The sequence below is a fragment of the Myodes glareolus genome, chromosome 3 (genome assembly GCF_982192425.1).
Source record: "Myodes glareolus chromosome 3, mMyoGla1.1, whole genome shotgun sequence".
NCBI classification, from domain to species: domain Eukaryota; kingdom Metazoa; phylum Chordata; class Mammalia; order Rodentia; family Cricetidae; genus Myodes; species Myodes glareolus.
The window spans coordinates 59,188,071-59,202,995 of record NC_142028.1 but is presented as its reverse complement, the minus strand read 5'-3'; the positions used below and the strand labels follow the sequence as shown (position 1 = coordinate 59,202,995).

At 38.2% G+C, this 14,925-nt stretch overlaps 1 protein-coding gene across 4 annotated transcripts in view; it reads left to right on the top strand.

Annotated features, from left to right (window-relative positions):
- Positions 1-14,925, top strand: part of Nr2c2 (nuclear receptor subfamily 2 group C member 2) — a 72,124-nt gene that overhangs the window by 32,476 nt on the left and 24,723 nt on the right. For all 4 annotated transcript variants that reach the window (XM_085686741.2, XM_085686742.2, XM_048438392.3 and 1 more), the window contains 3 exons: positions 7,427-7,466; positions 8,085-8,195; positions 14,426-14,626. In XM_085686741.2, the coding sequence (XP_085542867.1) occupies positions 8,124-8,195; positions 14,426-14,626 (273 nt within the window). In that variant the 5' untranslated portion in view covers positions 7,427-7,466; positions 8,085-8,123. The remainder of the gene's footprint in view (positions 1-7,426; positions 7,467-8,084; positions 8,196-14,425; positions 14,627-14,925) is intronic.

Here is a 14,925-nt window from a genome sequence, read left to right as displayed (position 1 = left end):
ATATATCTGAAAGTAGTATGGGGGACTAAAACCCTACTTTCATAGCCAGCTTATCAAACAGTTGACAGTTTACTGATATAGATCAATACAGCCATAGCCTTTCTTTATGTTCTTAAAGATGTGTCTAATGTAGGCATCTCATAAATGGAATCATACAGTATGTGTTCTTTAATGGCTAACTTTTACTTAATATATGTATGTGAGGGCTTTCTATATTGTAGTATACTAGTAGTTCCTTCCTTTTTATTATGAAATAATATAATTTGGGGACTATAAAGTACTTTATTCATTCATGAGATGATGGCTATTGGGTTGTTTTTATTTTTTTTTCCACTGTTAGGATAATATCTGTCAGATTTTTGTGGGCCTATGTTTTCTTTCGTGTATGTTTCTAAGGGTTGCTATTAGTGTTAGTTTTATTTTCTAAATGATTTTCTGAGCTGTGTATGTGGCTATGAATATATATGTAGTGTACATATTTATGTGCACATGTAGAAGCCAGAGAATAACCTTGGAGTCATTCCCCAGGCACAGGTTTTCTCATTGGCCTAAACCTTAGCCTAGTGTAGGCTAGTCTAGCTGGCAAGTGAGCCTGAGGGAATCTGCCTGTCTCTGCCTCCCCAGTGTTGAACTTATGCACATACGATCTCTGTGTGTGTGTCTGTCTGTCTGTGTGCACCATAGCAAGCATGTGAAGGGAGGTGTTATGTGGGTTCTGGGAATCAAACTCAGAATTATCTCTCTAGTCCCTGGCCTGAAAGTAAAGTGGGTCCCGAGGACTGAACTCAGATCGTTGGATTTGTGCTTTACTGACTGAGTTTTTCTCCCAGGCTTGTTTTCTAACTTCCAAGGAAATGCCAAACTGCTTTTCAAAGTGACTGTATCTTGTTACATTTCTTGTCAGCAAAGTTATGAGGGTCTATTTTCTCCATATCCTTCCCAACACCAATGGGTATGAATTGATATCTACTGAGATTGTGATTTGCATTTCCAATGATGTTTTCTTACCAATTATATAATTTTGTAAATCACTTTTTGATATTCTATAGGTTTCCTTTTACTTTTAAGGCCAAAAGTTCTTAATAGTGGCAAATAGCATGTGTAAAAGGAGAGACTGCTTGTTTGTTTCCTGGCTTCCCGTACACAAATAATCATACAGAAACCATATTAATTACAACACTGCTTGACCTGTTAATTCAGGCTTCTTATTAAGTAACCCTTACATCATAAATTAACCCATTTCTGTTAATCTATGTATCACCATGAGGCTGTGGCTTACAGGTCAGATTGATAAGGTTCCAGGCATCCTTCTTCGTCATTGTGGTGTCTCTCTGTCTCCGCCTACTCGCTATATATCTCTGTTCGGATTTCCCTCCTGGCTTTATTCTGCCTTGCCATAGTCCAAAGTAGCTTTATTCATCAATTCATAAAGCAACACATATACAAAAGGACATCTCACATCATGGGTGTGCCTGTTTTTTGCTCCTGCTTGCTTGTGCTTTAAGCACAACATAGTCCAAAACTACAGATTTATAGTATGGCTTTAAATTTTTGTGTATGGTTTGATGTCAAAATTAGATTTTTTTTTTTTTGTAACAGGAAAGAAATGAAAAGGGCTGGGCATAGTGAAACACACATGTAATCCTAGCATGTGGGAGGCAAGGCAGGAGAATTTCAAGTTTAAGGTCAGTTTGTACTACATAGTGAGCTGGACTGTCAGATAGGAGAGAAAAGGAAATGAAAAGTTCTGTTTAGAGGCTCAACCATACAATTCATCATATTGTAGCAACAATATTTCAACTCTGTTTAATTGAACTTAGGGAATTTTTCAGGAAGTTTATGATAATGATGGCTGCCATTTGAGTGTAGACTAAGTGCTTGCTATTCATTGAGCCTCACACCATTCTATGAAATGATAGCAGTATGTCATTATTGAATTTGAGGAAATTGAAATTTATATAAACTGGCTCGTTCAGGGTATTTTAGGGTCCTGTGTCAGCCAGCTTTTCAAGATTTCATAGTCTGTGGGAACTCAAGCAATGCTGGCCGCTTTAAAAACTAGTTGCAATTAAGATTAAAAAAAAAAGCTTCTGAGTGGAGAGGAGACTTAGCAGTTAAAAGTACTCACTCCTCTCACTCCGAACCTAAGTTCAATTTCCAGCACCCACATGGTAGCTCACAACCACCTTTAACTCTATTTCTTCTTCTTGCCTCTGTTGGCACAGATATACATGCAGGCAAAACACTCATGCACATAAAATAAAAATAAATCATTTTTGAAATAAGGTTTCTCACTGATCTCTTGGCCTATTTATCAGTGAAGGCTTTTAGATCTTTGAAGCTGGCAGAATTAATTTGGAGACTAATATTAGATGAACCCAAAATCTAAATGTTCACTATTTAGAAGCATATAATGGTCAAAACTTTTTATCCTTATAGACAAACTATGTACACGAACAATGCTAGAAGAGAGGTCTTAGGATGCAGCTTCAGCATATCTGTAAAGCACTTCTGTACTGTCTATCTTAGTCAAGAGAGCAAAGGAGTCTGTATGAAGCTTTCCTAAGCTAACTACCACTATAATATTGTGTGCTCTGTTATCTTTTGAACTGAACTTGTTGATAAAGTTAATGCTTATGAAAGAAAACATTTTAATATATCTAGTCATTTCCATATACTTTTTTAGTTTGAGATACCCTTTTACAATATAAGGTTTAGTGGCACTATTCCTATTATCTAATTCAAATTTATTTCATCATCCCATATTGTCTTAGTTAGGGTTTCAATTGCTGTGAAAAGACACCAGGACAACTCTTATAAATGAGAACACTTAATTGTAGTGACTTACAGTTCAGAAGTTTAGTCTATTATTGTCATGACCAGACATGGAGGCAGACATGCTGCTGGAGCTGAGAGAATCCCACTTCTTGATACACAGGCAACAGGATGTGAACTGAGGCACTGGCATAACTTGAGCATACATGAGACCTTAAAGCCCACCTTCATAGTGACACACTTCCTCCAACAAGACCATACAAGGCCACACATCCTAATGGTGCCACTCCCTTTGGGGCCATTTTCTTTCAAACCACCACATACATTGAAGCATCCCCCACTCCCTACGTTGCCTCAGCCCAAAGTAACCAGTGATCTATTTTCTTCCTTTATGGATTTGTATTCTGGACATATTATATAAATGGGATGAAACTAGTCTTCTGTGAATGGTTTATCTGAGTTGTAGCATGTGTCAATACACATCTTTTTCTAAATTTTTTTAGATTTATTTATGTGTATGAATGTTTTGCCTGCATGTATGTATATTTTGTTCATGCCTGATAGCCATGAAAGTTAGGAGAGGGCTTTAGATTCTCTGGAACTGAAGTTATAGACAGTTTCAAGTAATTATGGGGTGCTAGGACTCAAACCTGGGTCTTGCAAGAACAACAGTGCTCTTAACCACTGAATTAACTCTATAGCCCCCATACCCTTTCCTATTATCAAGCAGTATTCATTGTTGTCTGGACTCTCTTGTGTGAATACCTACCACAGTTAATATATTGTCTTAAGCATACTTAGCAGTATAATTGCAGAATTATGTTGCAGCTGTTTCAGTCTGTCCACATTGTCACCAGTACTTGTAATTGACCTATATTTTCATTGCTGTTGTGGTCATCCCAATGGATGTGAAATGATATCTTACTGTGATTTTTTTTTTTGACTTGCATTTTCTAGTAACTAAGGATATATAGGGGATCTTTTACTGTGCTTATTAGTCATTTGTATATTTTGTTAATAGACAGCCCCCTATGTACATGTTGTGTGATGCAGTCCTGATAATTGAACCCCATAGCCTAGTATGCGGTAGGCACATGATCTACCACTCGGCTACATTTTAATTTAAAGCAATGCTTTATATGTTATGTGTAGATCTTCATAATGCGATTTTCAAGAATTTCTCCCATTTATATGGTTCATCTTTTCTTGTTGGTGTTAGTATCTTTGGGCATAGAAGTTTTTAATTGGGTGCTGGAAAGATGCTAGTCAGTAAAGTGCTTGCTGGATGTAGTGATATGAGTTAGTAATTCCAGCCTTGAAGAGGTAGAGAAGATGGGCATCTGGGACTCTCTGGCCAGCCAGTCTAGCCTTCCTAGTAAGTTCTAGGCCAGTGAGAGGTTTAACCTAAACATAGGTCAATGGTACCTGAGGAACAACACCTGAGATTATTATCTGTCCTGTACAAACACATACACATTAATTTTTAATTTTGAAAATGTGCACTTATCAGATTTTTTTGCTGTTACTTATGCTCTCAGTGACATCCAAAAACCATCACTTAAATCCAAGTTATACCTGTTTTCTTGCGAGAGTTTTAATGTTTTAACTCTTGTATTTTGATTTTTAATCCATTTAGAGCAGCATTTATTTATTTTTTATGGTTTTTTGAGGCAGGGTTTCTGCTTTAATCTTGTATTGCAATCTTTAATCCATTTTGAATTTTGTTTTATTTATTTATTTGTTTGGTTTCGTTTTTTGGAGACAGGGTTTTTCTGAGTAACAGTTCTGGCTACCCTGAAACTTACTTTGTAGACCAGACTGGCCTTGAACTCACAGAGATCCACCTGCTTCTGCCTCCTGAGTACTGGGATTAAAGGCGTGTGTTACCACAGCCCTCCTGAATTTTATTTATGATGTGTAGCTATCACCATTTGTTATTTGTTCTTTGCCCACTTATAACCAAATTTGGTCCTTTGGTGAGTGAACACAGCCGGTAGATACAACCAGAAAATGGAACTGGAGGGACTCCTAACTACTCTTACTCTGACAGCAAGTAAGGAGAGCCCTTACAATGATTCAAAGCATTGCACCCTGAGCAAGGATTTTTATCAGGAAAGCCCATGTATGTTCACTTGTGAAGACTCATTCCTGGAGGTAAGCATACTTTCTGAGCATGCTCAGTTTGAAGTCATGCTTCATTCATTGTGTGTTCAAAAAATGACATACAGGAATGCATCCTGCATAGGGGTTTTAATTTTAATATGACAAGGAACAAACTTTACTCTAGGTCACATGACCTAAATATTTTAAGGTGGGTCAGAATACCTTGGAGAAATTTTGGCACCTTCCTTGAATTTTTCTCTGGAGGGCCTATTTTTATTTTTTTATTCTGTGAATGCCATGCATTACTCGTGTATAGAAAACAGAAGATAACTCACAGGAATGGGTTCTCTCCTCCTACCATGTGGGTCTTAGGGATTGAACTGAAGTCATTAGGCTTGGAAGCAGGTACCATATGAAAACTAATGTGGATGATATATATATATATATATTTTACGTTCCTAGGTTCTCTGTTCTGTTCTATTGATCTCTGTGTTTTATCTTTATAATAATCACTCATTCTGTTTCACTTTTTGGCTTTTAAATTAACAACTTATTACTTTTATATGTTTGTAGAATACACAGTAACACTGCATATTTTTAATACAAAGCAGAACATTAAGTCAAGCTACTTAACATTCAGCACTTTAAATATTTTGCGAGAACACCTGAAATGTATTCTTATTGCTTTTTAGGTGTGTCAAACATTCTCATTAACCTTGTTCACTAGACTGTGCAGTAGAACTCAATAACACCCAAGTAAATAGAATGAGAGTTGATAATTCTTGACATATCTTCCTGTTTCCGTCATTCTACTCTTCTGTGTTTTTGTTTGAGGACAGTGTGGGTATCTGTTCTTGACATATTTCATTTAGCATAGTGTTCTCTAGTTCCATCCATGTTGTCATAACTGACATTGTTAAATAGTTCATTGTATGGGCATACCCATATTTTCTTTTTCATATACCATTTAAAATATTGTTGTTTTATATGTATGAATGTTTGCCTGTGGTAAGTATGCGCACCATGTATGTACAGTGCCCAAGGAGGCCAGAAAACTATGTCAGGTTCTCTGAAACTGGAGTTGAGGTTGACTGTGAGCTGGCATATGGGTGCCGAGAAGCAAACCTGGGTCCTCACAGAATAGCTAGTGTTTTTAATTGCTGAGCCATCTCTCGGTTTCTGTGTTTTCTTTATCCATTCATCTGTTAATGACACTTGAGTGATCCCGTAACTTTGTTATTTTGAATACTACACTGAAATGTAAACAGTGCTTCCATTTTAGATCTTGTAGCTAAACACTAGAAGTGAGAGTGGTGGATCCCAGATTTCTTTGATTATATAGGTTTTAGTAATCAAATGTAGAAGTGTGAGTCCTCCTACATCTTCATTTTCTTTTTTCAGGATTGTTTCGTTCTGGGTTCCTTGCATTTCACATGAACTTTATGATCAGCAGATCAAATTATGGAAGGGGAAAAAGTACCTGGGATTTCAACAGGGATGACACTGAATTTGTCAGTTTAGGAAATGGTGCTAATTAGCATTATGCTTTGGTCTATGAACATAGTTGTGTTTCTATTTAAGCTGTCTTAATTCTTGCAGTGGTATTTTCTGGAGATTTTTGTGTTTGTTTGCTGGGTGTTTTTTGTTTGTTTGTTTTCTTTTTTTCCTTTTGGACAAGTTCTCACTCTATAGCCCAGTCAGAGGTTCATAGAATTTATGTGTCTCTGGTTGGCCTCTCACTTTCTGCTGCCTCAAGTTTCTGAGATTACATGTTTGAGCCATTACATCTGGCTTGTTTATACTTACTTTGTTAAATTTATTCCCACATTTTGTTCTTTTTTATGTTATCAGTGAGATTATTTCCTTAATTTTGTTTTTAGATTGTTTATTGCCAGTGTATAGAATACAGTTATCTTATACCCTATGATCAGTTGTGAAGTTTTGTGGATTCTGTAAGGTTTTATGTAAGAACATGCATATGGAGATTATTGATACATTCTGCTTCCCTCCTTTTTCTTCCTTTCTTCTCTTTTCTCTCATTTTTCCTCCTTATAGTTTTCTTTTCTCTCCATCTTCTTTCTTGACTAGCAGTTCCAGTACATTTATATAGTGATAAAAACATACCTTGTCTTGTTTCTCACCTTGGGGAAAAGCTTTGTTCCCTATCTTCTATCAGATTGAGTGCACTCCCTATTTCTAACGTGTTGTCTTTCTTTTATAAATCATGAAAGAGTGTTGGATTTTGTCAAATGCTTTCTGTCTGTTCTGTCCATTAAAGTGATCTTGCAGCCTTTGGCAAACTGATTCATGCTTTGAACCAGCCTTGCGCTCTTTGGGTAAGCTGCAGTTAGGATTCAGTTTCCTTTCTTTGATTTAGTTTTTATATCTATATTTGTAAGATAATGTTCATTACATTTTTAGTTTTGAGCAATATTTACCTCACAGAGTAAATTATGGGAACATATTTTTACGTGAGGGGGACAAGACACCTTTGTCTGGTGTTGGTTCATGATAGCCTTTTAATCAAAATACTGTCTTCTCACTTCAGGTACCCAGGTGACCACTCAGCACGTTGACCCTCACCTTTGGTAGGTATCTTTGTATTTGTGGTGAACTTTGCCCAACTTCATTCTTCCTGGGTCTAGGAGGTTGTCACGACGCTTGAGTAATTTTCAGGGCCATGCTGGCTCTTTGCCATCCATCCCTTGCAATGTTGTGAAAGACTTTCTATTAAAAGTCATCACAGAGGAGAGTTTTACAGCTGACTTTGGAAACAGTGAAAAAAAAATTCAAAGAGCACCTCCTAAAAAAAGTTATTTTTGATAGCTTTTTTTTTTTCTTTTTTAAAGGTCATGAAAAGCAATATTGATTTGGTTTGTCCTTGTGCTTTCAACATCAGAAGCAGCTATTTTAAGTGGTGTTTTCTTGGTACAATCATGGACAGTATCTCACTACTTCCTTTGTTGTCCTATTTTGATACCTCAAAATTCAGATTTATCACTCAAGGCCACACCAGAACAAGGGCCATGCTTATGCTAGGCAAGATAGTGCATACTTGTAATCCTGGTACTTGGGAGGTAGAGACAGGATAATCAGTAGTTCAGTAGTTCAAACCCAGCATGAAGACCAGACCCTGCCTTTTAAAAAAGAAAGAAAAGTATAGTCCTCAGGAAATCACTTCCTAAGCCTCATATTCTCATCCATAGGTACCACGTACACAGACCTCTCGGCCGGAATCTCCAGGGATGACCAGCCCCTCCCCGCGCATCCAGATAATTTCCACCGACTCTGCGGTAGCCTCACCTCAGCGCATTCAGGTACTTAAGTTAGTTCCATTGGATTTCTTCATTCTGTCCAAAACCAAACTTGTGTAAGAGTTTCTTGGCATCAAGTAGAAGTGTGAGCTCATTTGTTTAGAAAGCAACAGTTAACAGTTTGTTTAAGTTACTTTTAAAGCAAAAGTATGGACTGTTGCTTCAAATTCCTGGATGATGTACCATTTTATTATTTACTTCTTTCCAAATTGAGAGGATATATATATATGGGACTCCTGCTTGTAGTCACATCCAGTGCCCTGACTTCATAGGTTTTTCAGTTGGAGCAATGACAGTTTTAATGCTTCACTTTTTCTATTTGGAAGATATATATATATGTATGTATGTATGTAGATCTTGCCCCAGGATTTTGTGAGGAATCAGCAGGTATAATGTTTTTAAAATGCTTAGAAAGATGTCTTGTACATAATCATGTTAAATATGTATTATCTATACATAGTAACTAGTAGTAGCAGTAGCAGCAGTAGTGTTAACTGTTACTTAAGCAGGGACAGAGCTGTGAATCTGCTCTTAACAAAAAGACTTTGAAAATTATGGCAAGAAACTGGGAGGAAGGGATAACACATTGATGTTTGATTACTCAGCTGAATCAGAACATATGAACAGAAATGAACAACCATAAAACAACAACAACAAAAAACACCTGTTACATGAGTGTGGAAAATAGCAAGGTTGGGACAACAGGATGCCTCAGCAAGTAAAAACACCTGCTAAGAAACCATGGTGATTTGAGCTCTGTCATAGAACCTAAGGAGGAGAGAAGAGACTCCTAAAAGTTGTCCTCGAATCTCTGCATGGGCACCATGGCATGCATGTACCTTCACACACACACACACACACACACACACATTGCATGCATTTGTGTGCATGCTCACACACACATGTACAAACTCACAATAATAAAAACTTTAAAGATTTTTTTTTTAAAAAGTGAAATAATTTCTGTGTTTTTAGTGTTTATGCAGATAACCTCATTCTTAGCCCATGCCTTGTCAGTGAACATTGCTTCCCTTAGAACCTGGAAAGAGAATACATTTTAATAATTTAGTGCATGACAGCAGTGCTTAGAACCTAAATAGTGGCTTCTCTGGAAAGGCTAAGAGGGAAAAGATGTCAGACTTTTTAGCCTGAATTGATCCATACTTGTGACTAGTCAGCAATATGACCTAGGGACTGTTTCCAAAACTTCTATTTCTGAACAGTGTCACTGCAGATAGTGCTGGTGTTATATGAGTGCAGAAGAATAAAGTATGGTAAGGTGTGCAGCTCTGCAAATGAGCACCAGGAAATGCTAGTAATTGTGCTATAGGAGGTTTTGTTTGTTTTTGTGTTTTGCAGTGGGCTCTCCTGTATCTCAGACTGACCTAAACTTGTTGTCTAGCTGAAGTTAGCCTTGAAGTCCTGATTCTTCTGCTTTCACATCCCTAGTAATGGAAATACAAACTGGTGCTAACACACTTAGATTTGTGCTATAGCTTGTTTTGTTTTGTTTTGTTTTTTTCGATACAGTGTTTGTATCTTTGGAGCCTGTCCTCTTACAGCCCAGGCTGACTTCAAACTCACAGAGATTTGCCTTTCTCTGCTTTCTGAGTGCTGGGATTAAAGGCGTGTGCCACCACTGCCCAGCTATGCTATAGCTTTTAATGTCCTATTTTTATTCTGCTTCAAGTTTACAGAAAATAGTAAATAAAATTTTGTTATAACCTTTACTCAGATTCACTGTTTGCCATCCAATTCTGAATGTATGCTATATATAATGGTTGACTTGATCACAAACTGCAGGCATCATTCCTTTGCACTGGATCATTTGTACAGATTTCTTAAGAATGATGGCATTCTTTATATGATCATACTTATGTAAAGAAATATTAATACTAAAATATGCCATTGTAGGATACTCATAATCCTCATTCCACAACTTCCAGAGTTGGTTGTTTTTTGGTTTTTCGAGGCAGGGTTTCTCTGTAGCTTTGGAGCCTGTCCTGGAACTAGCTCTAGTAGACCAGGCTGGCCTCAAACTCAGAGAGATCTGCCTGCCTTTGCCTCCTGAGTGCTGGGATTAACGGTGTGTGCCACCACTGCCCGACTCAGAGTTGTTTTTTTTTAATGAGTTCCTTCCTTCCTTCCTTCCTTCCTTCCTTCCTTCCTTCCTTCATCTGTTGAAATTCATTATTGATTACAATAATAATAATAATTAGGTGCCAGGCAACATAAAACACCATCCCTTGTCATGCAGGTTAGCACAGGTCACCAGAAGCATTGCTGGTGTTCTTTGTATTGTTTTAAGGAGGAGAAAGAACACAGTCCCTCAGTGGAGGAACAACTGAGGCTCAGAGCTGCTGCCTTGGGGATAGAGATGTAGGTCAGGAGCTGAAGAGATGATGGAGAATACAGGAAACATTAGGTTTAATTTTTACTTTTTAATCCAGCTTTTAAAAGGAAGGTAAGTTAAGGGAGAAGGGATTGCATAATGTTCCATTTTGAAGATGATTGTGAAATTTTCTCCCTTGTTCGTTCTTCAGTGGTGACTTTGTATGAATCCTCTGTGTTTTGAGGTTCTCCTGGGATGGTCCTTCATCTCCCCTTTTTTCAGAAAAGCCTTATTGTAATCATTGACCAACTTAAGTGCTTGTTTCTAAAGTACATTTACATATATAACATTCAACTATATTATATATTGAGATTCATATACAATTTTGTTAGAAATAACTGTGCAGTTACATTGTTTGACATCTTGTGATCTCAATTAGACAGCTTCTAGGACTTTTTTTATATATATAAAAGATATATATATCCTTTCTAGATCTGCTTCCTACTTGCAGTAGCATTGTGTTTTGTGCTTTCTAGTCTACTACTTTCTGCTGTTTTTTTTTCTAATTCTTATACTCCAGGGGCCTCTCTTGATACCCAGAAGAGTTGTTGCTTGCTTGTGAGGGTTGTATAGGCAATATGTGCATTCTGTACCAGAGTTCCACCATACAAGGCACAGGATTGACATGTTTCTCTCAATAGATCTGTTTTTGGCCTCAAACTGTGTAGCTGAGGATACCTTAACTATCCATGTGCCTCCTAAGTAATAGAATTAGAGGTGTGTACCACCACACCTATTTTATATTGTGCTTGAGGATCAAATATAGGGCCATGTGCATGTCAGGCCAGATATCTAATGTATTTTTGTTATTTGTTGTTTGGCGCATATGGATTAGGATTGTTACATCTTTCTGGTGAGAATTGATTCTCATTATGTAGTGCCTCTATACAGGACCTGATAGTTTCCTTGTTTTGAAGTTTATTTTGTTTGAGATTAATATAGTTTCTCCATTTTTTGTTGTTATGTTAATCCCACTGATTGAGAATAAGACTACTACCACAATTTAAAGCCAAATTTGAAGCAAGTTTTTATTAAATACTGGCCAGGTGGATGGGCTCTGACCAGCTCCATATCCAAAGTTCCTGAAAAATGGCCCCTGAATCAAGTTTTGCAAGGGCCTAAAAAGGAAAACCCATAATTCATTGCATTTTTCATCAGGTCCAATTGGGCAAGTATGCATCCTGATGTATTTCCTTCCTGTGAACCACCTGCTCACATGTGATCGAGCACATCCAGTGCAGATGGATCAAACAACCTTGTTTAGAGGAGTGAAACCTGTGGCTTGTTATCTCTCATAAACAACAGCTTTCAGCATTTCAGGAACTGTCTGTCTGTCTTTCTTGGGCAAGGGGCTTACAGATCAGAGACATTTTTTGTTTCATGAATCTCTTAGGCATAGTAATTAACTTGGACGCTACAGTTACTGTTTTTGTTTTGCTTTTTATCTTTATGTACAAGGTACATCTCTCTTCATCTGTTCATTTGTGTCTCTATATATGAAATGTGTTGTCTTGTTTTACTTAATAATCTTTGTATTTTCATTGGTATATGCAGACCGGTCATTCATATTTATGTGGTTATCAATAACTTAAGGTTAATATCACCCTTTTGTGTAACTTCTGTGTTAATTGCCAGAGGTTTTTCTTTCTGGTTTTAGTGGAGATAGTTATGTGATTTCTTTTGCTGCATATCAAATATATATCTTCTTAAAATGCTTTCAGTTGTTGCCTTAGTGCTTACAATTTACATTTTAATACTTTAAGGCCACCTACAAATGATACATAATTGTTAGTGATATGCACATTACAAAAAAAAAAAGAAAAACTTTTTAAATTACACTTCAGTAGCATTGTGGTCTGTTTACCCTGTTCAGTCATCCCTGCCTTATCTAGTTCTATCCATCACTACTTAAAAAGCAGTTTTCTACCCTTTTCCCCTTCACTTTATTCCCTGGAAGCCAGTAGTCTGAAGAACACAGATGTGTGTTGTGCCCAGCTCTTTTCACTAATCTGTGAAAAGTGCCCATCATCTCTGAATGGGTAGAAGGTCACAGAGAACAGGATTTCTCCTCCTCAATCCTCTCCACCGCAGTTCTCTCTTATTGGTTGGCAAAGAGCATGGCCATTGTTTCAGACAGGAAAATCTGGACTTGCCTCTTAGCATAAGCTTCCCAAGAGAGACTGCAGTATAAGCTTCCCCAAACTTTGTAATATAACAGAAACAGTTCTCCACAGCTCAGGAGGCCAAGCATGTGAATAAAATTGAGGTGCTGTAGTGATGTGGGAGTCTCCTCTGTGTGCTGTGATTACCATTAATGAATAAAGAAACTGCCTTGGCCGGTTGACAGGGCAGAACAGGGGAAAACTGGACTGAATGCTGGGAGAAGGAAGGCAGAGGGAGATGCTGTGGAGCCACTAGAGATAGACGTGCTGAAACTTTGCTGGTAGGACACAACCTCGTGGTGATACACAAATTAATGGAGATGGGTTAAATTAATTAGCCACTAAGAAGTTAGAGCTAATGGGCCAAGCAGTGTTTTAAATAATAGAGTTTCTGTGTGACTATTTCGGGGCCAAGCTAGTCGGGCGGTTGAGACAAACAAGCAGCTCTCCCCTGCAGCACTGCAGTGTCTTAGGGAAGCCCCTTCTTAGCTTCCCTACTTACTTGCAGCTGTTTCTCTCCAAGCTTGCTTCTGTTGTCTCATAGTCTTTTGTGAACTCTAGGCAAGGATGGATGTGACTTTGTGCAATATTCCCCATGTCCTGTGTTTACTTAGTGTTCCTCATAGAAGAAATGGTACATAAAAGCTAAGTGTGGTGTCACACACCTGTAATCCCAGTCTTGAGAATCTGAGGGATAAGAATTATGAGTTCAAGGAAGAAGAGGCTCTGAGTTTTTGAGGAATTATAATCAGGCCTTCTTCCGAGTCTGCATTCCACCTTCTTTTATTATCTTCACTCCATGCGCTAGGACTCTTCTGGCCCTGACCATACAACAGTAACGTTAGATGTGGCCTCTAAGATCTCAGAGTCAGAACATGAAGAGGGCTGGTGATGAATCACAGTGGAAAGCTAAGTGAATTCTGTCACCCAAGACAAGGTTCCTTAACAGGACCTTCCCTTCAAAAGTATCATTTCTTTAAAGCAATATCTCCCGGTTTTTGAAGAGTTATGGCTGCTTTCTTTTTTGACTATAAGATTGGGGACAGGGGGAACTTTTTGCTTCCTTTTTTTAATGTTTAAGTCTTATCCATTATGATTGTCTTCACAAAGGGCTTTTAATTCTAAAAAAAGTAAAGATTGAAACTAATTGATGAAAAAATAATTTCTGAAAACATCACTAGCCTACTTCACCATGGACCATGTATGTTAGTTACTTTTCTTGTTGTTTTGACAAAATGACAAAGTAAATTTACAAAAAGAGGGACTTTTATTTTGGTTCAGATTTAGGATACAATCATGTACCCTAAAAGTTATGACAGCAGAAACATAAGGTAGCTGGTCACATTGCATCCATAGTAAGACAGCAGAATGGCTGATTGCTGATCCTCGGCCCATTTTTCTCCTTTTAATTCTATTCAGTTCAGGGTCCCAGTTCATGGAATGGCACCACTCCATAGTCAAATCTTTCTGGAAGGACTCCCTTAGATATATATAGAGGTGTGCTTCTGCACTGATTCTAGCTCCAGTCAGGTTGGCAGTGAAGATTAGCCATCACAATTTATCTTAGACCAGCATTGATTCTAGTGATCCCCTCCTGGAGCACTGCCTGCAGGTGCAAATGTAAGTGCACAGATCTGAAGACACACCACACAAAGGGGCTTGCTTGTTGTATCTTATAGATTGTAACAGATCAGCAGACAGGACAGAAGATCCAGATAGTCACCGCAGTGGACGCCTCTGGATCTTCCAAACAGCAGTTCATCCTGACCAGCCCAGATGGAGCGGGAACTGGGAAGGTGATCCTGGCGTCTCCAGAGACATCCAGTGCCAAGCAGCTCATATTCACCACCTCGGACAACCTTGTCCCTGGCAGGATCCAGGTAAGGCCTGTTGATTGGTGGCTGTTTCTGTACTTGATACTTGAACTGCTTCTCAGCTACGTTTTGCCCTCCCTCCGAGGCCTTCCTTGGAGGCCATATCTACCCCTAGGAAGGCCCTTGGGGATTTACAAGCATGGCAGGATTGCTGCTTAAGATAACTAAAGTAAAAACCAGTAAATTGAGTGGCTACACCCAGAAGGCAGTCAGCAAGAACAATAACTAGGAATAGAAGCTAAGCCAAGGAAAAGGCACTGGCATAAGCAAGGTCATAGTGAGGGCCACTGGAGAACTGATCTTAA